The following is a 25,428-nucleotide window of genomic DNA, read 5'->3' on the forward strand; positions in this document are numbered from 1 at the left end:
AAGAAAGAAAGAAAGAAAGAAAGAAAGAAAGAAAGAAAGAAAGAAAGAAAGAAAGAAAGAAATATAACGTTCAAGTTAATCAAGTGGAGAGGAGAGGGAGAGGATTGCAAGGTCCAGACTAAAGTCATAGGCTAAAGACCCCAAACCGAAAAGAACTATAGATCTAAGTATGTTGAAGATGAAAGGAATTGATAAGATACTGGCCCTATTATGGTAGGGACTCAAGCAGAGGGAATACATAATATGATAATATTTTAAGAGGATCCCCTTGATTATTCTGTGCCCAATACATTGAATGGTGTAGTTGAATTTATTTAGAATTATGTTGCATTAGTCCAGGTAAGAGGATAATGTCTCAGCCTGGATTGTTAGTGGTGGCGATTGAAAAGTGTCTCTGAGTTTGAGATGTATTTTAAGGGTAGAATTAACTGTGACTTACTAAATTTGGTTAATTGCAACAACTGTGCACTTTTCTATCAATTTTCCTATAGTTAAAATCTCTACGGTTATCTTAGTCAGAACATTAAAATTGCTTGAACCAGCTATGTGCTCTGGTTCTTCAGAAAAGACAGCTAGTGCTGTTGTCACACACACACACACACACACACACACACACACTCCATTAAAGTAAGCAAGCATGCAAAATTCACCTTTTGACTCTTTCCTAGCAGATCTGCTCTACAGAGTCCCCTTAACCTTGTTAGTTACTAGTCAATGTGTGGTCATCAACAAACCTTGAACATGAATTCTCAGATTAGCATTCAACAGGTTCTGAACTTAAGGCTTTTGAGATCCCTGCAGATGTTATTCCTCTTTCAATGATGAAGTATGGTATTTCAAGGGATGTAGACATTTTTCAGTAAGGAAAACAGTTAATAGCTAATAGTTATACCTGCATTTTTGCAGGTAAACAAACAAATTGTAAAATACTGTTATGAGGATTTTGGAGAAGTAGAGATACCGATGTGAAGGAAAAATAGATTTTAATACTCAAAGGAATGTTAATAATTAGCATCCTTTCTCATGCCATTCAAAAGAGTACATTTTCTGCCTATGAAAATATTCCAGATAATGTTAAAATTGCATTAAGCATTCAATCACTTGCTCGATATATACTAAGCTTGAAAATTACAATGCTGATTGCTAATTTTGGTGGGGGATATAAAGAAAAAACACAGGATTCTATACATGTATTTTAAGTCAGTGCAAGCATGCAGATTGAACATTTCAAGTCTGGTTATCCACCTTTAGGTGAAAAGGTTAGTTACAAGTTAAGGATTAGGTCTTGATATTGTTATACAGAGTCCCTTTAACAAAGAAATTGAGCCGTTCTTGAAAGGATTAACATTTTATGGGTCAGGATGGAGGACTATGACTTTCATTCAAATAAATATATAAGGAAAAAATCCTATAGCTAGAACACACAGCTGGCAAAAAACATCATATTCCCACATACATTTCATGTCTTTTTGACATGTGTATCTCCACTATATACAGACTTGTATGCATACAAACTTTCCCACAGAAACGTGCCACATACGTAGAACTGGAATGTGTATTTTACAAATAATCCCTTCACAGACAATTCAGGCAATAAATACTAAGCAAAGTAATAAAACTATCTTTTCCTGTGGCTCACTCAATTATGCAACATTAATCTAAATAATTTTTTTCTAATAGATTATTTTATAAATACTCTCAAGTCATAGAATGACCCAAGAATGCTATCATAGCTCTAACAATAGCATTTTAAGGGTCACACTTTAAGAGGTTTGTGATTACCTGTCAGGAGGGAAAGTTTGGAAAGAGTACTTTTCTGCTATAAGGCTCACAGATGGAGACTTTAAACTTGAATTTAATCCAAATAACTGAGTAGTCATGATACTTTGGTCACCTCAGGAAATATAAACCCCATTATTTCTTTTTTTCCCCCTGACGCCTCATGGAAATACTGGTAACCACTGACTCCAGTGGATGATACGAAAAAAAAATGAAAAATAAAACCCATAATAAAAGGTCTTGTTATAATTTACAAAATTCCAATTGGAAAGGATTGTCTAGAAACCTTAAAAAGTTGGAATCATTTTAATGTCTTCAGAAAGAAAAGGCTTTAAAGATATTTAGACATTACATCATTCTTTTTCTTTTTAAGTTAGCCTGAGAAATATTTAGAAGCAGGTATTTTACATGTGGTGTTACAGAGGCAAGGAAATTCATAGACTCTTGCCAGTAGCTCCATCATAAATCAGATGTAGACTTAATATGGTATTCAGAACAAAAAGTGAGCTTTCTGAATCTTCCTTAACCCTAGAGTTAAACTGGATATATTTGGAAGTAATTATATTATGTTGCTTCAGTATCAGAAAAATATTATTAATATAACTTTAACAAAACCTCAGATCTCATCAGCAAATAGAATAGACACTTTAAACACTTTTCTTGGATAAATTAAAGTAGAAATATATTTAAAACATTTGGACCTCAGTCTTTTTCATCTTCCCCTATATAATTAAAATAAGCTAATGAGCATACAGAAGAAGCAAGTGTTAAAGCTGAGAAGACGGCGTTTGGTAACTTCTTAAGGGCATATTTGATACAAGTTGACACAATTGCTAATCTTCTACCCAAGAGAAATTCCCAAAGTGGAAAAGATGGCCTATTTGAGGTCAAGAGTTTTTGTCAAGTTGTTTGGGAAGAACAAGGCACACCTGCCCAAAACGCATCAACCTCTTGAAATATAGAAGCTGTGGACTAGGAAGGTATAGAGTTGATGAAAGCTAAAACACATTCAAATTCTCCCAGAAACTTTGGAGTAACTTAAAAAAATCTATGAAAATCTAATGGGACTTGAGCACATTTGAGTCTAATTAAAAGAGACACTATTTTATGTAGTCCTGGATATGCTGATCCAACCATAGGAAGAATCCTGCATAATGAAAATCTTGCATGGGAAAGAGTGTTGATAGATAGGTCTTGAGTTGGAAGTATGAGGTCACTGGTTTATATCCTGAGGAGAAACCCTGGACATATTCCATGAAAAACAGCTGCTTTTGTAAAATGTAATGTCTTGCACACAAATGGAATTAAACTAGCTACTGTCATTTTAAGGATTCCACAAGTCTCAAAGAGAGGCGGACATTTGGACTCAATGCTGCTTCAGCATGAAAATATAATTTTCCTTGACATAAATCAATAACGGAAGAAAATACATTGCAGTCAGAGTACATAGTTTATGACTTGAATTATTTACATTTATTGAAACTTGTTTTATGGCTTAGAATATGGACTATCTGTGTTTTGTATTTACTTGAAATGGCTGTATATTGTATTCTTCTTTATTGGAGGTATTCTACAAATGTCAACTAGGTCAAGAAGGTTGATAATCTGTATCCTTTATGCTTCTTTATTGTATACATGTATATTTGGAAGGGTGGTCTATCAATTTGAAGAGGATTGTTGAGATCTCTGAATATAAAAGTGGATTTGCCCATTTCTCTGTATAGTTCTATCAATTTTTACTTCATGTATTTTGAAATCTTTTCATCAGGTGAATAAACATTTCCAATTGTTATGTCCGTTTATAAATCAATCAATCAATCAATCAATCAATAAAAGGGTTTTCCCTCCTCCCCCCGTCAGCCCTCGTAGAACTCCGGAGATCTCGCGAGATTTGGCTTCCTCCGGGAAGTACGGCTAGGCGGGGCTTGATTCTTTCGTTCTTTGAGACTTCTGAGGCAGGTTTCGTCTCACCTGTCTTACCCTGCCCGCTTCCTCGTTTTTGTTTTTGTTTTTTTAATTGCTGGCCAGTCTTATTATTTTAACGTATTTACAAGGATACATTATTTTATTTTAACAAGGACTAATTTAAAAAAAAAAAAAAACCAAAACACTGCCCATCCCGCAATTTTAGCTTCTTTTTTTTTTTTTTAAAGATTTTATTTATTTATTTGACAGAGAGAGACACAGCGAGAGAGGGAACACAAGCAGGGGGAATGGGAGAGGGAGAAGCAGGCTTCCCGCCAAGCAGGGAGCCCGATGTGGGGCTCGATCCCAGGACCCTGGGATCATGACCTGAGCCGAAGGCAGACGCTTAACGACTGAGCCACCCAGGCACCCCGTCCGCAATTTTAGCTCCTTAATGGTTGTTTCCTACGGCAGAGATGACCCAGTCAGAGAGACCCCCGCTGTTTCCTGGTAGGTAATTCACCCTCCCCGCCTGCACCTGTGGGGGAGGGGTGTGGGCGCTTGTGCTCCGTCTCCCTGCGCCCGCAGACCTGGGAGCTGGTCTGGTGGACTCGGGAGTCACCGGACCAGTAAAGCCAGTGCAGAGAGCTGAGGGAAATGTGCAGGTTGCCCTAAGGCCCCGCCCTAGATATTCTACCCTGGGACATCCAGCAGGTGCTCAAAAAGTGGGATTTGGAAGCCCCTTTCTGAGCAGTCTTCGCTGGCGATTTTGTGCACCAAATACTTCCCGTGCCAGGGGCAACCTGTATTTAACGAGCATTTAAGGGTAGCCAGCCAGTACCTCCATATAAATGATAGGGAATATGGGGGGTCCCAGAATTTGGTCTAGGTCTGGAAGGGTTGATGACAAGAGCGGGGCAGTGAATAGCGTCCTCAGTGTGAGTTCTAGGCCTGACTGGGCCACTGCTCGGCTTTGAGACCTGGGTATTGCCCTCTTCGCACTGGGGCTTGGCTCTCAGACCATGCTGCTCACAAGGCTTACTTACCCCACCATGCTGGCAGGGATATTCCTTATCCTTCAGAAGAATATATCCTTCAGATATATATATATATATATATCCTTTATATATAAAAAGACTATCATACAGGGTTGAGAAATATCGAATTTAATAATGTTTCCATAGGCAAATTTCCTCACAGCTAGACCTCCAAAAGGCTTTAAGGCCTTAATTTGAAGTATAATATAATGATATATGCCGTATTCTCTCAATGCCGTTCTGAATGCGCTGTCAGTTAGCCATGTCAGCTGAGAGTGCAGGAGGGAGGAATGACAGCAAGTGTGCTAAGTTGTCCTCTCCCATCTCAGTGCTAGTCAAGCCCGGTTCAACTCACTTAGCAAGGCATTGTAAGAGAGGGATGTCCTCTGATGGCCAGCACACAGCCCTGTGGCTACAGCCTTGTCAAGTGCCATGAAGACCCAGCCAGCCTCAGCACACAGGGCCAGCTGTCCTCCTTCACTGGGCCAGCTCTGGGCAGGCTCCTCGCTCTCACCAAGACAGGTGGACACACTCTCAGTCCCAAGGCCTGATATATCTGTGTGTATATATCTGATACATATTACAATATATACAATGGTTATACGATATATACTGTCTTACAAGAAAGACTTGGCCACAAATGTACAGATGCTGATATATTTTAAAACCAGAAAAAAAAGAACTCTTGAAACTTAACAAAAAACATAAAGTGACTTAGGTTTTATTTTTCAGTTCTAGGCATATGATTGCCGTTCTAGGAAACTATCCAATATTTTTATTCAGACAATGCCTATTAATCAGTTTTAGCTGAATTAGATATTAAATATTTGTTACACCAATTTTATAACCTTTCTCAGTTTCTATTTACCTTATATAATTTTTCTTTAGTTTGGAAATTTATATTAAAAATAAGTTAAAATCATACTAAGGAATCTATCAAAAACATGCGGCATCATTATTACAACACTGTTACCTGCCAAAAATACAAAAAAAATAAAGACAACACTAGAGCACAAAGAAAGGAATTGGTCTGCATTCGTTTTTCAGAATAATTAGCCTAGAAAATGTCTATCATTTAAAAATAATTCCCACCGAACTATTTTCCAATTTAATATCCCAGTATTTATTAGTAACTTGCATTTATAGTATTCAAAGTCTGCCATTAATATGATAGTATCTAAATATCTCTTGAAAAAGGAGTGCTTATATATAAAAAGACTATCATACAGGGTTGAGAAATATCGAATTTAATAATGTTTCCATAGGCAAATTTCCTCACAGCTAGACCTCCAAAAGGCTTTAAGGCCTTAATTTGAAGTATAATATAATGATATATGCAGTATTCTCTCAAACTCAGCTTTTCATGGAATACTTGATTCCATGGAGCATCAAAGGAACTTAGTGTTTTATGGAACACACCAGTGTTCAATCAATATGTGTGTTTGCTTTCATTAGGCAAAGAAATAGCTTCAGCAGTTCTTAATATATAGACAGTGGCATATAAATGTCACAGAAAATATTTTCTAGTATTTGTTTGGGATATTCAAGATATTATACCTATATGGTTGTCCAATTTTCTGTTTACCAACTATAAGAAATACTGTAGAAGGTAGGGAGAGAATAAGAGGCTGTATAATTAAAATTAAATTTCACTAAAGTAATATTTTGAACCTCAAATAGTTTATGTACATTAAAGGGGAAGTTCATGGTAGTATTGTTTAATTAACAAAACAAAAATACATTTAATAAAAGATTGGCCATAAAAATAGTGTAAGGCCAAGTACAAGAATCCATTTAAGCATATAGATTAAAAAGTGCATCTTTTTATCTTTTATGCATTTATCCTTTGGTAAGAAAATATGCATTTTTATCCCTATTTTGTTGCCCTCACATTATTACAAGGTGAGAGTTCTAAGGTCAGTGATAACTCTGCTGCAGTGTATATGAAATCAATGTGTGTATTTTTTTCTGAATGTTACAAATCAACTACTGATAGTTCAAAAGCTCTCTCTTTCTTTGATGTCTACAAAGATGATAACCAACTGTATGTATGTGGATGATGTGCCTTTCCCGATAGACCGTCTTTTGACTTCATGCCTGTTGGTAATTGGTACTTTTGCAATAAGAGCATTTTCAACTACCTGAATCAAGACTTTCATTGCAGTATCACTTACCGGTTCCTGACAGCTAATGAAGTGGCAAAGCAGGGCTGATAAACTCCAGAGCCTATCAAGAGGGTTGAGTGTAACATTTTTTAGATTCTGATTTACTAAATGAGGTGGAAGTCATTAAGTTCATCAAACAAACTCAGCTATGAACTTTTAAACTAATTTCTTGAGTTTTTAAAGTAGAAGTAATTTCTTCCCTTTGAGTGATTAGAAATGATAAAACGAGTTCTAATTGGGAAAGCTAGAAATTTTTTTTGATTTTGTAATTCTAGTTTCTACCACTTTTTGAGTCTTATCAGTACGAAGAAACAAATGCCTGTTTTAGATAATTGCCTTAAAAGAAAATATAAAATTAAAATAAATATGTAAAATCTCAGAAATCTTATATTACCACTTTGGGACACAGCAAAATACAAAGTCTGAGCTTTCAAAGCAAGTTTCATGAGGTACAGAGGTCACTGTTTTCATGACAATTTATTAATTTGAAGAGAAATTTAAAAAATACCTATTTTTGAAGATAAAAAATTACTTTCAATTATTTAATCCCAAACTTAGTAATAACAGTAATATTATCACAAAATGATTGACAGAGATAATCTCCTTTTAACTATTTTCATGCCAAATAAAAAGTATCAGGAAAATGAAAGAATTCAGAAATTGGTGACCTTAGATAATATTATATGACTCTTTCATACTCACACTGAACTGCAGTGAGGGTTTCATTAGAATTTAATAGCACTAACACTTTTTCTTCCCCTGACTAGAGGCAAGTTTTACCTATCTTATTCTCTATGTTCAAACTAATGGGAGAGTTTCATTTTAAATGTATGTTAAGTCAGATTAAAAGGAGATCATTTTTCACTCTAAGCAATGTTTATTACTTATCATTCATTCTAATACTTTTATTAGTGTTTTGGCTTGGGGTTTTTTGTTGTTTTATAAGAAGGAAATGATAACATTTTTGATGAAGTATAGAAGGAAGTTTAATAAGAAATTGACTTATGCTGCTTTCTTTGCCCATTCTAAAAGAGATAAATCTGGTTCTGAATTAGACTTTTGTTCTTGTGGGGATAAATGTCTGTGTGTCCTGCACTGGTCTAGAGAATGTTTAGTGTCTGCTCTCCTGTTCAGCCCAGAAATGTGCTTGATTTTAATGGGCCTGGGGAAAGCAAGGATTTTCAACAAATATTCTGGATTCTTAGCTTCATCCTAGGGAATCACTTACACCAAACCTAGCTCACATTATCTTTAATTTCAGTCCCAGAACATCTGTAAACATGACCCAATCTTAGAATACACTTAGAGCAGAATATATTTGGAAAAGAAAATTGAACAATTTCAACTTGTCTCATTTTCTATATAAGATAAAATTCTTAAATTATTATTTTTTGTACCAAGTAAATTTTAGAACTAATACCATGAGGTATTTTTTTGCAAAAAAAAGAAAGTATTTTGGCAGAGCAGAATATAGGAAAACTTAATTTTCCTGAATTATCTATATAATAACCCATCTCCCCCTTTCCTTTGTATATGTAGAAAAATTATAAAATGTCAATGAATTCTTATGAACCTACTTTATTAGAGCATCTGACTTCCCCTGCTTAATAAATTCTGAAATGTGTCCATTCCAAAATTAAACACATTATTAGGGGAAACATGTTTATAGTGTGTCATCATAAATAGGATATTATTGTCACTAAGATTAGAAGGGACTCAGAACACATTGTATGGTTTCATCTAGAGATCTTTTGAGTTCATTGGTTTTCAACACCCTCCTCTCCCATCTCTCTTCCACCCCTCTACAGGGAAATCTGATTCAAATAAAATCCTTTTATGGGCAAGCCAGAAACCTTCATAATCAGAATGTATCTATTCTGTTAAAGGAGTGGGACATGCCTAGGTATGCCATAGAATACCCTCCCTATTTCCCTCACCCCCCCAATAAAGACAATAAAATAAGCTCTCAGGTGAACAACTTCTACTTCTTTAGCTGAAAAACTCAAATTGTTTGTTGTGACACCCAGACACCATGCAATTTAGAGAATGAAGAGCCTAGAAGTGGTAAGGGGAGCAGGATAAATTATGGGTAATCTAACCCACATGCACTGTTACATGCTCATAAACATGTTCATTTTATCCAATCAGAAATCCATCTACTCATTCATTTGATAAACATATTGTAAATACCTTTTGTCAACCAAATCTGGGGTTTAGGTAATTCCTACCACCAGCCCCACACACCTGCTCCTCTGATTTGGTTACATGATTGATCCTTGAGAATGTCCATATGATCTCCTGGACTTCCTTTTGACCTTCTCTCTCTTCCAACTCTAAGAAATAGATTCTTATCTCAGTCAAAAAGGGACACCCATGAACACTAAAATAAATATGTTCTCCAGAATGTTCACACTTGCATGTATCAGTTTTCGTCCATGAATAAGGAAGGCTTCTTTCCCCCCATAAATATATCTTGGGGTGGAAATGATGGAAAAGTACTGATGAGCTATTCAGTTTCTTTCTTATGTAAAAGCTCATTTGCTCAGCATTAGAAAAATTCAAATAAATCATTCTTAAGCAGTTTAAAAAAACTCTTTTAGTGGGCATATATAACAGATAACAGGTAACAAGTGGTTCATAGCTATTTAATTCTCGAAATGTGAATATTTTCCACAGTTTTGTTACTGGAAGAATGAACTATACAATTTGTAAATATCAGAAAACATTTGCTTCCTTATAGGTATGTGGAATATGATGGTTATTTAAAGAACATACTGAAATATATGCTATGGTACATGTAAATAATTGACCAGGACTGCCTGAAAAATTAGACTTTCAATTGTATTAGTTAGATAAGCCTCCTTTTTGTTTTCTTTAACTTTGCTAATGATAATACACTGCTTGCTTCTCATAGGCATTTAATGAACACTGGCTGGTAATAGAAACCTGCCTGTAGAGGAACCTTATAAATAATTAAGACATAAAGACAGAATCAAAAACAAAGTTTCAGTCTCTGGATTACAAGCCTATCACTCAGCGCCCTAAGTTAAAACAGTGTGAATTATAAAAGAAGGATCTACACTTTAATTGGAAATTTTTACTGACTAATCATCTTGCACAGAAATGAGTGATCAGTTGCAATGCATAGTTATATTAATCACTTTTATTCACATTATGTAATACATTTAAATTCATTTTTATTTTTCCAAGAAGTAAAAATTATGCATTATGTATGTATCATGCATTAGTTTTTTTTGTAAATTGTTAGCAACTTTTATATTTTGACTATATAGTTGTACAAAAACTTACCAAGGATCAGGCAGCAAAAAATTAGGAGAAAAATTAAAGTCGTCACAGTTTTTCTAGAGATTTATTAAGAAAGAACATTAAACTAAGAGCCAGAAGAATTTAATATAAACATGACCTCTGCAACTGTTCATTCTAAAGTCATTTATGCTTTTTTGTAAATGGAAGTAATCAGACTTCATAGTCTAAAGATTTTTTTAGATATCAAATTCAATAATTAAGTAAGTATATGGTTAACCATTTCTTCTACAGATAATTAGACTCATATGGCACTGTGCTAAACTTTATATCTAAGAAGACTAAAGCACATATCCATGCAAATGAGTGGCATGCAATTAAAACATTAGTGTATGTTGTGATCAGAGTGGATGGGACATCAGAAGAGGGAGTAATACCTGCTAATTCTCACGGCTTTCATTGGAGGAATGGCTTATAACTGTACCTTGAAGCAGGAGAACAGGGAAAATAAACTTGAAGCAAGGGGGGGTCAGACCAGTTTTAGAGAAGAGTAAATGTGCCGTTTCTGATAGAATTGTGGAAACTTATAGAGACAGGCATAAAATAAAGTAGCAAAGGAAAATTAGGGACTGTGCCTTTATTAGGGACCCTGGGCTAAGGTAACAATGGTCGGTGCAGGTACTTTAAAAGCATTGCATTTTTGAAATATGCTCTGGTCAATTTGTGTGGTGATGCCTTGAAGAATATATTGAAGTTGAGAGAAATTGAAGATAGGGAACCAGTTAAACTATTGCATTTGCAGTAGTTTTTGTGTTTGATGTTACTAGTTAAACAAAACTCTGAAAACTTGATTTGTGGTTTTGATACATGGTTATTGTATGTAAAATGACCATAATTGTTCTTAGCATATAGAATTTTAAAAATTAGCCATTTTATTATATTTTATAGCCAGGTTGTAAGTAATTTAGGGTTTAGATGGCATAATTTTATTAGTCATTTGAATGGAACATAAAACTATTTAGAAAAGCTAGAATATAATCTGAAATGCAATATATATTGCTGTATTTGCTTTTTAAATAGATTCTTGTTATTATTTATTTTACCTGAGTTTTTGTTGCACTTTAAAAATATAAGCTGTTTTAAATAATATTTATTGAGACACTTGTTTCTTTGTGCCAGTAATAAGTATAAGCCAGGAAAAGGTTCTAGAACTAGAAATACAAAAATAAGCAACAGAATATTTTAACTCTAGAAAGGGAGCTTAAGAGATAAAGCAGCGATTAATCTACATTTGTACATGGCACTGTGTTTTACAAAGGAAAGCATGATATACTGTCCTTAGAAGGTTGGGGGAGGCTTGACCTAGATCCTGAAAGGTGAGTAGATTTCCCTATGCACATGAGGATGGAAATTGGAGAGCACGTAGGCTGTGGTAACTATAGATAGAATACAGTTGAGTTAAAAATAATCCTCTGTGTGTATGTGGTTAGAAGAGAATCTTAAATACTGGTATTAGTTGTGGTGATGATGATGGTGGTGGTGGTGGTAATGATGATGCCGCCACCTTTGTACTTAGTTGTACTTTCACATATTCCAATAACTTGATAGCCATATAGATTCGTAGGGTTTGTTCCTGCGATGAAGCATTTGAGGATGAAAATTTTATGATTTGCTAACCTTTTGATTACCAATTCTATACTACCTGGACTATATGAAGGTATGTGCCAGATTTCAGCATTCTGTCTGAAAATGTTTCATGCTTTTGCTATATTGGATATATTCTCTTAAAAATTTGTGGTTTGATATTTCTCTCTTCCTCTGTTCATTTAATTTTTCTCTATTTTATTATTTTCTTTTCCTCTTTTTCCCATGAGATTCAAAGGAAAGGGATAGAGTAAAGGTGCCTTTTTCTCAACATTAACAGAAGATTATTCTGGAGGTAGTGCTAACGTGGTTTGTTGGTGTAAACCTATAGAGAGAGTTATGTTAGAAGATGATCATAATCAAAGAAATTATGATGAATTACGACAGTGACAGTGATGAATTATGACAGTGACAATGAGGATGTAAGCAAAAAAAAAAGTACACAAGAAATTATTACAGTGTTAAACAAAACTGCAGTGGTGGAATGGATCTGTGGATGATGAAGAGGCTCTGGTTCATGATCCTATGGATCAGTGATACCTGCAACCAATTTTAAAACATACAGAAAGGTGATGATGTCAGTAATGGAAAGAAGAAAAGGGAATGAGTTCTGTTCAAGTCATGCAAACTCTGAGGTGTTCGTGCACTATCTGAATAGAGGTTTCTGATAAGCCTTTGTGTGGCTTTCAGAGGGAAATCTGTCTTGGAAGATAAACATTTAAGACATGTAAAATACTGCTAGTGACAAAAGAAACACTTGTAGAAAAGATTACCCATGGAGTTATTACTATGCAAAAAAGTTCAAGTACAGAGCATTTAAAATAATATAAAGATTTAAGACATAGAATGGGGTAAGAGGAAAAGAACTGGCCCCTGGTGTCAGATGGGAGTGGATATCTTGACTTTATACCACACTAGCTTTGTGACCTAGGATATTCCCAATATCTCTCTGAGTAACTTTCCTCATGAGAAAAAATGGGAATGAAAACTGTCACCTCACAGCATTGTTGTGGGAGACTAAGGAATGTACCTAGAAATCATTCAGCTCGTCAAAGGCTTACAAAGTCTTATGCATTTTTTTAAGGCCAGGTTTAATTGTCAAGCACTTTCTCCAAGGATTATCTACTTCTCCTTGAGGCATTAATTTCTCCCTCCTGTTAACTTTCTTAGCTCTTATTATTCTTGCTGTTGTTCATTTGGTTTTTGCTTCTCTTCTCTGAGGGCATTTGTCTAACTTCCATGAAGGTTTTATTAATCTTTATATTCCACAGACTTCTTAGCCAGTGCCTATGTAACATATGTTAGGCATGTATGTTACACATATATAAGGACTGGATATATGTTGAGCTAGATTAGTCTGTGAGGAAGTAACTTTCCACACATACTTTTCACATTATAAAAAGTGAAAAACAGATTAATATCATAGATAGGCCTGCCCTTGATGTTTTACAAGCATATTTGAGGAAAAATATACTGTCCTTCCCTGACAGTGTGGTTCAGTGTGTGGCATCTAGCAGCATGGAAGCTGGGCTTGAGCTGGTAATGGACCTTCACTTCTGAAGCTCAAATGTGGGCAGCTTGTACCTTGATCAGGGAGTCTGTCCAAGTCAAGAAGCTGATTATTCACGTTATCTACAAATAAGAAGCATCTGGCAGAGAAGAGTCCTGGCATAAATTCAATGTGTTGGGAGACATTAGAGATCAGACTGTTAGCAAATATAAAGAAAAGAGTTGGAAGAACTTGGAGAAATGCTCTAGGCAAAGGTGGTGGGATTGTGTTTTATGGAGTGTTGTGTGACCTCTGGCATGGTCTGAGAAAGTAGTTAAGGTAAAAGTTACCCTCAGATCAGGATGTATACATTTGGTACATATTTTGAGTGTTTACTGATACTAAAATTAGAAGATAGATTTTTCTAAGTATATTTGAATAATACCTACCAAACTTTGTAAATTGAGAGAATATACTCATCATCACTAAATAAATCAAAGCATATAGACACCCACTAATATTGACTCTGCTATGTAATAGCAAGATGCACTGGCTAGAAATGCTAGGAATAGAGTTCATCATTGATAGTTTATCTTAGAGGAGTAGTTGCCAAATAGAAGTCTGTGGAAAGTTACTACCCTTCTCTGTAACAGTTTTAAAATCAAGTCCTTGGAGGGGCGCCTGGGTGGCTCAGTTGGTTGAGTGTCCGACCCTTGATTTCTACTGAGGTCATGATCTTGGGGTCCTGGGATTGAGCCCTGACTCTGGTTCCCTCAGCAGGGAGTCTGCTTCTCTCCCCCTGCCCCTCTCCCTGGTCTTGCCCTCTCTCTCTCTCAAATAAAAAATAAATCTTAAAAAAAAATAAAATAAGTCCTTGCTGAAATAAAAACAAAATCATAAAAATAAGGTAAATTTTCCTACAATATAAATTTATTCATATCTAAGGATTATCTTTTGTGTGTGTTTTTTTCTTCCTCCTTTTTTTATTACTTTAATAAAATGCCTCCTTTTTTGTATGACATGATATGATAGTCAATAGTACTTGTTTCTGTTGTTTTTATAATGCAACAAAAAGTGGCCAATTTTCATTTTAGCTCCTGTTTTGCTTTGGAAATATTTTTGGTTTATGAGATTTTAAAAGTAATCTAGGAAGCACTGAAATGTAGGATCCAAAACTTTGGACCTTAATGAACTTTCCAATATTTACAAATATCTGGATGTAGTCATCATTTAGTCAAAATATTTGACTTCATGTAGATCCAGCTTTGACTTCTTTAAATGGGATCTTTGGTCTATGAAAGGATGAAGTTCAAGTCATGGAAAAAGGGCATAAGTCTAAAGCCATGAGTGAATATAGGCAATTACGTTGAATCCAGCAACTGGTATGGTCCTATTACCTTTCATGCTATAAAATTTAGAGGAGGGGTAAGAAAAGAGAGAAAAGAGAGAGAGTGAATGAGAAATGTAATGGAAGTCAGAAATATGAAGAACATTGTGGCTATTGTTTGGATTTGAAGGTCAGGCAGTTCTTTTTATTTTTTTTTTTTTAAAGATTTTTATTTTTTTATTTTTTGACAGAGAGAGACACAGCGAGAGAGGGAACACAAGCAGGGGGAGTGGGAGAGGGAGAAGCAGGCTTCCTGCGGAGCAGGGAGCCCGATGTGGGGCTCGATCCCAGGACCCTGGGATCATGACCTGAGCCGAAGGCAGACGCTTAACGACTGAGCCACCCAGGCGCCCCTGGGTCAAGCAGTTCTTCATCCTACTATAAAAATGTCTAACTCTGGGCGGTCTTGCATTCTAGAAATTTGTATTCATTTCATTGCCTTTTGAGAATCTGACCCGGTTATTGTAATATAATCATCTGTAGAAATCTATTTTTATCCTAAAGATAATCAGACCACAGGAACATTCCAGCCTTATTATGTAGAGATAAGTAGTCATGTATGATTTTGATATAAATTCTCCCATCTTTTTTTCTTTTCATGTATTAAAATAAACATATAAGAAGAGCATCAGTTCATAAAATAATTTTTCAATATCTTAAGTAATGTACTGATAGTGATTACTAACAATGTTTTTTTCTTTATTCAAATAAAGCTACATTAGAGATTATGATGAGTTCAGGAAAAAAGGCAGATCTGAAAATTTATAAATAAATAAGTAGAATGAAAATTAGAATTGACTCGGGGCGCCTGGGTGGCTCAGTCGTTAAGCGTCTGCCTTCGGCTCAGGTCATGATCCCAGGGTCCTGGGATCGAGCCCCGCATTGGGCTCCCTGCTCAGTGGGGAGCCTGCTTCTCCCTCTCCCACTCCCCCTGCTTGTGTTCCCTCTCTCACTGTGTCTCTGTCAAATAAATAAATAAAATCTTAAAAAAAAAAAAAAAAGAAAAAAAAATTAGAATTGACTTATTAGGAAAGATCATGATTCTTCTTCCCTGATTAGTTGGTGGGATACTCTGATTAAAGAACATCAATTATAATTTCATTTCTTCTTTTGCTTGTGTTATTAAATTAAAAAGAAATATATGACATGGACTTTATAATAATTGTCTTGAATTTTATAAGGCTGTTTTTTAGAACTGTATCATAAGGGAGTGTAATCTATTTATAATTGATCACTCTGCTGGTTGAAGTTATATGAAATGATTTTCCCATTCAGAACATCTATACACTTAATGCTTAGTGTCTACATTGTCTTATAATATAATGGTGATAATAGCACTTATTGAGCACAAACTATTTGCTTCACTCTATGATCAGTATATCTTCCATTTTGTCATTAAACAGATCATAGACACTAAATTGTTTGGGGAATCTTGAATAAACAATGTTTAATCACCTTTCAAATTTTAGAATAAAAATTTCATTAGAGTGCTTGTCTGAAATGGCACTTTTGATTACAATTGTAATTACTTCTCTTTACGGTTGACACAGATGTAGAGGTTAGAAGTAATGTCTCAACCTGAAAAAATCTGAATTATCACCCAAAAGAATTACAAGCTTTAGCCTGCTAAGATTCATCATAGTCAAATTGGTTCTGTAGAGATTTAGATTGTTCTTTAATGTTTGTTGTTATTTGTCTAAATATGAATATAGCAAGATGTGAAAAGGTAGTGAAATATTAAACATCTCACTATTTTGAATATTTATTTTAGTTCCAATTCCAACTTATGTCATGGTAAGAATTATAAAACAGATGCTATGAAAAGAAACTCCTAAAATTCTGGAGAAATGGAGTCGAGGTTGAAGTTGTTTAAAATCAGTTATAGCTGAATGTGTCTACATATAGGAAAAACAAAATAACAAAATTAAATAAGGAAACATAATATTAGAGAATATGAGATCTATCTAGATTTAGAGAAAGGGTCTCTGATTTTAGGTATTTTTGACCTGGAAAGTGGTGAGATAACCTTAGCTTAGCAATCTGGAATTTGCTGTGACTCAGTACCATGAGGGTCTCGAAAAGTCTTTTCTCAGTTATAAAGAAATACAAAGTTCCTGGTAGGGAGGAACATCTAAAGAAATTGGAGTAAAAAGGAATAATTAGGCAAAATCAAGTGTATTTGAAAGTGATGGAAAACACAGCTGCTAACCCATACTCCAGGAAAATATTGCCTTTTTGTTTAATGAAATGATCCAGCAGTAACATTTTTTTAAAGTATACTTTGTTTCCATTGTGATGTCATACATAAACTACTTAAGACTTTTCTCTAAGTTGTGTCTGTCGAGGAACCAGTGATTTTCCCTGAACAAATTTACAAAATTTAACCTGTAACATATTTTTCAATTGGGTGAATATTTTCATTGTTTAGAATTATAATATAGATAGGCATTACATTTATTATTTAAAATTTAGGTTACAGAAGTTGGCAAACAAAAAGAATATTTCACTGTTCTTAAAATGACATTTATATTTAATATTAATGTAAATCAAAGAGCATATTGCTTTTCTTATTTATCCCTTCACCATGCAAAATTATAATGTCATTAACAAGTTAGCATATTTGGTAGAAAAGTAATTTTTCAGTATGCTCCATCTGGACCTTAATTTCCTACCTCTGGTCAAGAATATTGAACATATATTTACCTCTACTTATTCACGCAGGTGATTGTGTGCTTAACTATGGAAACTGTTGTTCTAGGTGTTTTACATGAATTATCTAACTTCACCTTCATAATAGCTCTTAGAAGATATATTATTAACCCCATCTTCCAAAAACTGAGGCCCAGGTAGCATAAGGAATTCATCCTAGTTTGCATGACTAGTAAGTACTGTGGTGACGCTTGTGTTCTGACCTATAACTGGATGACTCTGTGTTCTGTAGATACAGTAGTTGTCTTCCGATAACTTCTTTCACTTGATGCTTAGAGCGTCCTTATGTAGTATCTGTGTGTTTCCAATTAAAATCTACCTTTGTGTCTTTTAAGGGATCCTCCTATTGATTAATATTTATATAATTGTCTTGGTTTAGACACAGCTGACTTTTTTTTCAGTTTGCCTAGCTCCCTATGTATTTGGTTTCTTTTGTATCTATAGGGTAGAATTATTACAGATTTTAGAATTGGAAGGAATGTTGGAGGGCATCTTCTTCTCTATTTGATAATTATCTCCTTGAACGACCATTCAGTCAGTCAATGAACACATCCAGTAATGTAGCCCCTGCTTCTCGTAGTAGCCCTTTCCGTCCTCACACAGCGCAGGGTACCTGAAATTTCAGTCTTGTATTGACTCTCTGTAGCACTGATTATTTGCAGTTATTTGGACACTGGCAAGGGGATGAGATTTAAATTCAGATATCATGTAGTGAATTCTGTTTTTTCTCTTTGGAGACTAATAGCTCTCATTTATTTCAGGTATAACTCATATGAATTAAATCCCTTCCTTCCTTCCTTCCTTTTTTTTTGGTGCAGGTGGAGGGTAGGATAAGGATAGCCCAGTATTCTACTGTTTTTTTATGAATGAATTAGAAAATCATCTTTTAATAATTTGTTAACAATTCTTGTATTTTTGTGTATTAGATGAATGGATAGATAAATCAATAGATAGAAGTAGACATTCAATTTAATATTTACTGACTGGTAATAAGGAAAAGAAACCATGTGAGTTATAGATAGTGAACTATTAATTCTATATTTCCTGATGTGAGGGAATGTTAATTCTGGTAAATAAGTCATTTATGTGAATGATTGACAGTGTGATACAAGCAATAAAGAAATTATTTCTACGAGAATTTCTTGGAGCTTGCATTTGAACTAGCCTTAAGAATGGTTAGTTTTTTGTCAAGGTGATATATAGTTGTAGATGTCAGAAACAATGGCAGCAAAGGCTAAAAAGTGGACATATGCAGAGCATGTTTTCCTTTAGCATACAGGACATGAGGGAGGAGTATTGGGTTAGGGTCTCAAATGGTAGTGACCTGGTCTTTAATGCTAAGTTAAGGAGTTTGAACTTTATCCTCCACTGAAATAACATTTTTGGTAATATGGAGAGGGCAGTAGGAGAAATCGATAACGCAGGGAAATTTGTCAAAGGGTTAATAACCTGGGGTCATGGCAGGGACAGAGGAAGGGTCTGCATTGCTGCTTCCTGTCCTTGGAAAGCACATTCTATATTTTGTGGATGTTGATGAAAGGGTTCTACTCTGTGTGCTTTGGAAAAATCTGAATCATTGATTCAGGACACAGTTTTGGAGAATCCTCAACATTTCTATCCCATGGAAGGGGGTTTGTGGTGGCATATATACATAATTTTTATTGAAGTAGAGAAAGAAAACCTCTTTGGTGATTTTCGACAACTGCCTTTCTAAAGCAAAAGTGGACTTACAATTAATGATATTTTTTTTTTTGAAAATATTTTTCTCACTTAGGTGTAGGTCTAAAAGTTCAGTATTTTCCCATTTACAGCAAAAGCAAATAAAAGAATGCTAACAAACTGAAAAATTGAAGTCAGATAGTAAAATTCATATAACTCATGTTTTCAGAAAAACCTAACTTGGTTTCTCTATATATGTCAGTTACAAAATATTATAAAAGATTTAGATGGTAGAGTTAATGATTTAATGGTCAAAAAAACATGTAAAAATTCCTCAGTGAAAAGAGCCTCAGGGGTGCCTGGGTGGCTCAGTCGGTTAAGCATCTGTCTTCGGCTCAGGTCATGATCTCAGGGTCCTGGGATGGAGCCCCACATTGGGCTTCTGGCTCAGCAGGGAGTCTGCTTCTCCCTGTCCCTCTGCCTCTCCCCCTGCTCATGCTCTCTCTCTCTCTCTCTGTTTCTATCGCAAATGAATTAAAAAAAAAAAAATCTAAAAAAAAAAAGAAGCCCTCAAAACAACTAGGAGTTTAAACAATGTTTCCTCCATACTACCTCTGCTCTGTTGGCCCCTATGCTTATCCTTCTAGATAATGACTTGGAACAAATGAAACCCCTTAAAAAGTCTTTGTAAAATTAAAGACATTTTGTATACAATATTGAGCATTTCATTCTATCATTACATGCAAAGAGATTCCATCAGATCAGTTGTGTGGATGAGGTATTTCTATCCCTTTCTTTTGAAGGAGTGTGTGGTCTTGAGTATGAAATCAGCAAACTAATGAGTATGACTTCCATTTCAATGAAATGTAAAAAAAAAAAAAAAAAAAAAGCTCCTGTATATTTCTTAGTACCATCATTAAGAACAACCACTGTTTAGTAACTACAGCAGGAAGTAGTTAGATTGCCATGTACCAATAGCCCATGCTCATGTAGGACCTCACATTAACACCCAATGTCTTGCTTTGTTACCTTGCAGAAATGTTGGAATCCAACAATGTGATCACTTTCAATGGCTTGGCCAACAGCTCCAGTTATCATACCTTCCTTTTGGATGAGGAACGGAGTAGGCTGTATGTTGGAGCAAAGGATCACATATTTTCATTCAACCTGGTTAATATCAAGGATTTTCAAAAGGTATCTTTATTCTAATATATACATTGTAGTTCTTTTAAAACATCTCAACCTATTTAACAGTTAATTCTCTAGCTATTTAACAGTGTGACAACTGGAAAAAATTGTTAAAATTATTATTTTATCTTTTCAGATGCAAGTAAAAGTAATGCATTGATTTGATTATCACAAATAATGGATGCAGTAAACCATAAAAATCGAGGAAGAAACCATAGTATTTTCAATGATCATTATAACTTCAGCTTATCCTTCCATAGTTATATAATTTTTGCTGCATAAAACTAAATATCTGAACCATTATAGACATATATCATAATTAATGTCATGTGTGAAATGATGTGTATATATATATGTATAAATTTATACATCTCTCTATATTGCCAGCAAATGCAGAGTTCACCAACATTATACACATGCCTAATCTGGTGTGTCACCTGTTTTTGTAAATAATGTTTATTGGAACACAGACACTTTCATTCATTTACATATTGTCTATGTTTGCTTTCATTCAACAATGGCAGAATTGAATAGTTTTGATAGAGATCATCTGGCTCACAGAGCCTAAAATATTTACTATCTGGCCTTTTGAACACAAAGTTTGCCAAAACCTCATCTGGAAGATCAGTTTTCTGTGTCAAGTTTTTACAAATGTGGTCATTTAGACACTAGAAGTCTATTGGTTTTATCCTTACTCTTATCATGTTTCTGGCTTATTTAATTAAAAAGCTATACAGTTTGGAAAAATAAACATAGATTGAAAAATTAGTAGAAATTATGCTGCTGAGTCCATATGCTATACTCAAAGTCAGTCATTTTTTTCACAGTTAATATTACTAGTCATAGTTCTCTGAGGGACAACGATCTTTTATGCAGTAGTTTTTGTGAGAGTGCTAGTATGACATTTTTTTTAGAGTACATTCACATCAGTTTTTATGTATGTTAGTTTTGCTTCTTAACATTTAGGGCTTTAGAGTGGTGTTCCTCAACTTCTGATAAACTTTAACAGATTGGACAATAAATTTTAAAAAGTAACTGAATTCTATAAATAGCTTTTGTTCTGGTTGAAGAATATTGCTTTAAGGATCAAATGAAGATGAAATTCAGAGCTGATTGATATCTTGCATAGAGTATACCACTGAACCTAAGGCTTTTACTTTCCTATTACTCAAACACTAAAATTCTGACTGTGCATAAAGACTCAATTCATTATGTATATCATATAAAACAGCAGTGCCCTTACTCATATACTCTGGGAATAATATATGGCATTTAAAAATCACCTTTGATATTTCTTTTCTGATTTTTCAATCTATTTGATTTCTGAGTCTTCTCAGATCATAGCAATATCCCTAAGGTTATCTATTGCCTAAGAAAACTAGCTCTCCATTTGTTTTTCTTAAATGACAAAGGTATTTACCTTAGAGTCCTTTGAAAGGGTCATAAAATAAGCAGGCTTTGTTGTTTAGTGAAAAGAAGTCATCCTTTTTATAAAATGAACGAAAAATCTAAGAAGATTAAGAAAAATTTGATATTTTCAAATTTCAGTGTTTATAATACTTTTATCATTTTGTAAAATTGATATATATGAATATAAATACATATGCATGTATCTGTGTGTCTGTAGATAATACGTGAGCACATAACACCTCAGAATATATATTTAGTGTTTAGCATTATTCTCTAAATAATAAAATAATAAAGATTTTTAATTTAAATAGTTCATTCTAAAATTGAAAAGACCTAATTATCATATGAGACAACCTACTGTTTTATAGATAAGAAAATCCCAGAGCCATTTGTACACTCAGGATATAATCACATTATCTTCTACCAACTAGATTTGTAGACTTGAAGTAGTGAATTAATTAAAATTAGGTGACTTGCACAATGTCACAGTGTTGTTATAGCTCCTGCTCTTGAGGTTAAAATCATTATTCTAGTGGAAGACATATTTCTAATTATAAAGCATCTCATGCCAAACATATTATTTAATTATACCACACTGTCTTAGGAGCAAATGCAGTTTACTTAAGAATTCACATATATTTGTCTATTAATATTCTTTTTAACCTATATATGATGTTATTCAACATTTTCTGATGCATCTACTCTTGTGATAAACTTTATAGGGGTCACTATAGGACATCATAAATAATTCTTGAGGGACTTATTAATATTAAAGATAAGATTTTGAGCATATAGATGCGTAGTAGGCCAATCCTTATTAGAGACAACACATTCTCAGATTTGGAAGGACCATGAAAAGATTCTAGGCCTTGATAAAAGGGTGCCATTTCTTTAAGACATAAATGCTTCCTTACTAAATAATGAGTAAGAGGGGCTGCCATGAATAGAAGCATAGAGGCATGAAGAAAAGAAAGTGTAATATAGATCATGAAGCCCTTTCAATATGAGAATAAAAAATTTAGTCATTGTTAGTTAATTGAGAAATTTTTGAGCAAAGAAGACAAAATATCAACAGGTTAACAAATGTAACTGAAAAGTTAGGAATTATTCTTTGTGGAAATGGTTACTGTTGGAAATGACAAATATATATATTTTTATATAAAATAAATATATATATTTATTCCAGTGACTTACAGTTATCCTCATTAAATTGCTTTCCAAAATAACATTTTATATGCTAAATTTGTTTTACTCAGCCAGATTTTTAAGCTTTATTTATTTATATATTTTTACTCTGGAACTCTAGAAAGTTGAGAGTTCATACTCCTCTGAGTATGAGAGAATTAATCATAAATGTCATCAAAATTATTTTCATTAACATTTGACATAAGAGAAAAATGACAAAATGAGGCCCATGCTATCTCAACACCCAACAGTCAAGAGCTAAGAAATTATGAAAAAGCTTGCCTTTTTGAATTAAAAATTATGTGTTTTAATAATCTGTAAGTTTTGTGTAACGTAACTGGCAAGCTTAATATGCAAGTCAATAAATCTTAGCCCTACTATGCATTATTATTATTGTGTCTTAAATAAAACTTATATTTTAGCCTCCTATTGTAAACTTTAAGAATAGATCACTTGGGGTCTCCACAGCCAATGTAAAGATAGGGCTGTGGAACCTGTGGAATGAACTACCCAGTATTCGGCTGTAGGAATTCACAAGTCGGGGTATTGTGAATTGTAAGGACATGCATTTACCATTCTTACATTGTTTTGTATTATGTGATTACTATATAGGAACTTTGTGGAACAGGTCAAATGATATTTTTAATTTACATACACAGATATACACGAAAGGAAAAGCACATGAAAAAGAAAAGAATACGTAAACTGAAAACTTCAAATGGTAAAAATGAATGCATATCCAAAAATTTCTAGGGCGTTTGTAATTGTGACATGGACCAGAAATGCATTTGCTAGGCCATCATAGGTTATTTCAGTATGTCCTACATTCTTGCTTATAAATCTGTTGTATTTTGTTTTTTGATTCTCTAGATCGAGTATCACAGCCCTTGCACAAGTTCATGACCATTTATATTGAATTATCAAGAGGTTCCCAAATAAATGATGATCAGTCATTTTGAGACTAACAGCTATCTATCTAGCAGACATGAATGATTGCCACCATGTCTGGATTTTTTTTTTTTTTAACATATGACATTTTTTTTTCCTGAAATTAACTGTTACCAGAAGAGAAAGATGAATTTAAAAAAAAAAAAATTGTTCTGCCCCAATATAGATAGGAGTCTTTTGAATTGACCTGGGGAACTGAAAAATTTTATATTAAAATTTAGATGAGGATATTTGCATTAATATTATGAAGGAAAATAATCCACAGTCCTCTAAACCACCAATAAAGTCTTGTCTTCTCTACCGCTGTCACTGTAGTCATACAATATAGGAACCTTTCAAATTTAGCAGAAATATTATTAAAGGATGAAAGTGAAATATTAGGGATGAAAACACAATTGTTTTTCAGTTAGTCTAAGTTTTTCCAACAATGGCGAAGCTTTTAGAGCTATCTATTTGCTTTTTCATTTCCTTCTTTATCTCCAGAAAGTATACAATGCTACTCTTACCCACTGTCCTGTCACAAAAAAAAAAAAAAAAAAGATTCCTATCTAAGATGGAGTTTTCTAAACCGTATCAGTGGCTCATTCTAGTGTGTCATGCTGAGATTTGAATTAGGGAATAGGATCCAGGGTACCCAGTGTTTAAATTTAACGATCACTATTTCATGGTAAAGACAGATTCATTTAGAAGAATGTAAGCCACATTTTATGTCTATTTCTACCTCTCTTCCCTAGATCTTCACTTCCTCCCAACCTGCCTGACAGTTGCCTTCTCTGCACACGGCTTAGCTCTATTGACTGCATAAATTCTGTGTTGCTTAACTTTCGTGTATAGCAAAGTCTGATGGGTAGACAGAGATTGAATGATTTAAGTTCATACCAGTTAACTGATGCCACTGCAAAGTCTAAGCTGAAAAGTCCCTGCCACATAATGTTTTATGGAACTTTCTTTATCTAAGTTGCCCCAACTTGGTGTAACAGTCTGTAATTTTGAGAACTTAGAGAACTTAAGTGGCATAAAATTATGTTTTTCTCTGCCCTTAGATTGTGTGGCCAGTATCTTATACCAGAAGGGATGAATGCAAGTGGGCTGGAAAAGATATCCTGGTAAGTATCAGTCTACTAAATCATCTCAGTAATTGCATAAATAATCTATTACTCTGTCATTATTTTTGTTCAGTGTTGTATTAAATAAACACCAGGCTTTACCTGTGTACTTAATCACTTTTTAGAAACAAAATAATATTTAATTTCAGATGTTGACATTTTTATTTAAAGAAAAGTGGGTAAGAGTAACAACATGCCTAAATAAAGCAAAATATGTTCCCTTTGAGGATTTATATAAATGTAAATGATAATTAACAAAAGCAATTTTGCAGCATATATACTTGTATTCAGTAAGTCACCTTCTTTGTACAAATTGGTTTTCATATGTTAATTCCTCTTGAATTCCTTTTGGATGATATGAAATTTTTCTACTTCTGAGTCACGATTAAATTACCACTCCTTCCTTTCCATCCCATTCTTTTTTTTCTTTTCCTTTCCCTTCTCCTTCCTTCCTCCCTTCCTTCTACCTTCTTTCCTCCCTCCCTCCCTCCCTCCCTCCCTCCCTCCCTTCCTTCCTTCCTTCCTTCCTTCCTTCCTTCCTTCCTTCCTTCCT

At 34.2% G+C, this 25,428-nt stretch overlaps 1 protein-coding gene across 2 annotated transcripts in view; it reads left to right on the forward strand.

The window, feature by feature from the left end:
• The window catches only part of SEMA3A (semaphorin 3A), a 206,615-nt gene that overhangs the window by 36,297 nt on the left and 144,890 nt on the right, over window positions 1-25,428 (forward strand). For both annotated transcript variants that reach the window (XM_032402269.1, XM_032402270.1), the window contains exons 2-3: window positions 20,075-20,232; window positions 24,813-24,875. In XM_032402269.1, the coding sequence (XP_032258160.1) occupies window positions 20,075-20,232; window positions 24,813-24,875 (221 nt within the window). The remainder of the gene's footprint in view (window positions 1-20,074; window positions 20,233-24,812; window positions 24,876-25,428) is intronic.

The sequence above is a fragment of the Phoca vitulina genome, unplaced genomic scaffold (assembly GCF_004348235.1).
Source record: "Phoca vitulina isolate PV1807 unplaced genomic scaffold, GSC_HSeal_1.0 scaffold4, whole genome shotgun sequence".
NCBI classification, from domain to species: Eukaryota; Metazoa; Chordata; class Mammalia; order Carnivora; family Phocidae; genus Phoca; species Phoca vitulina.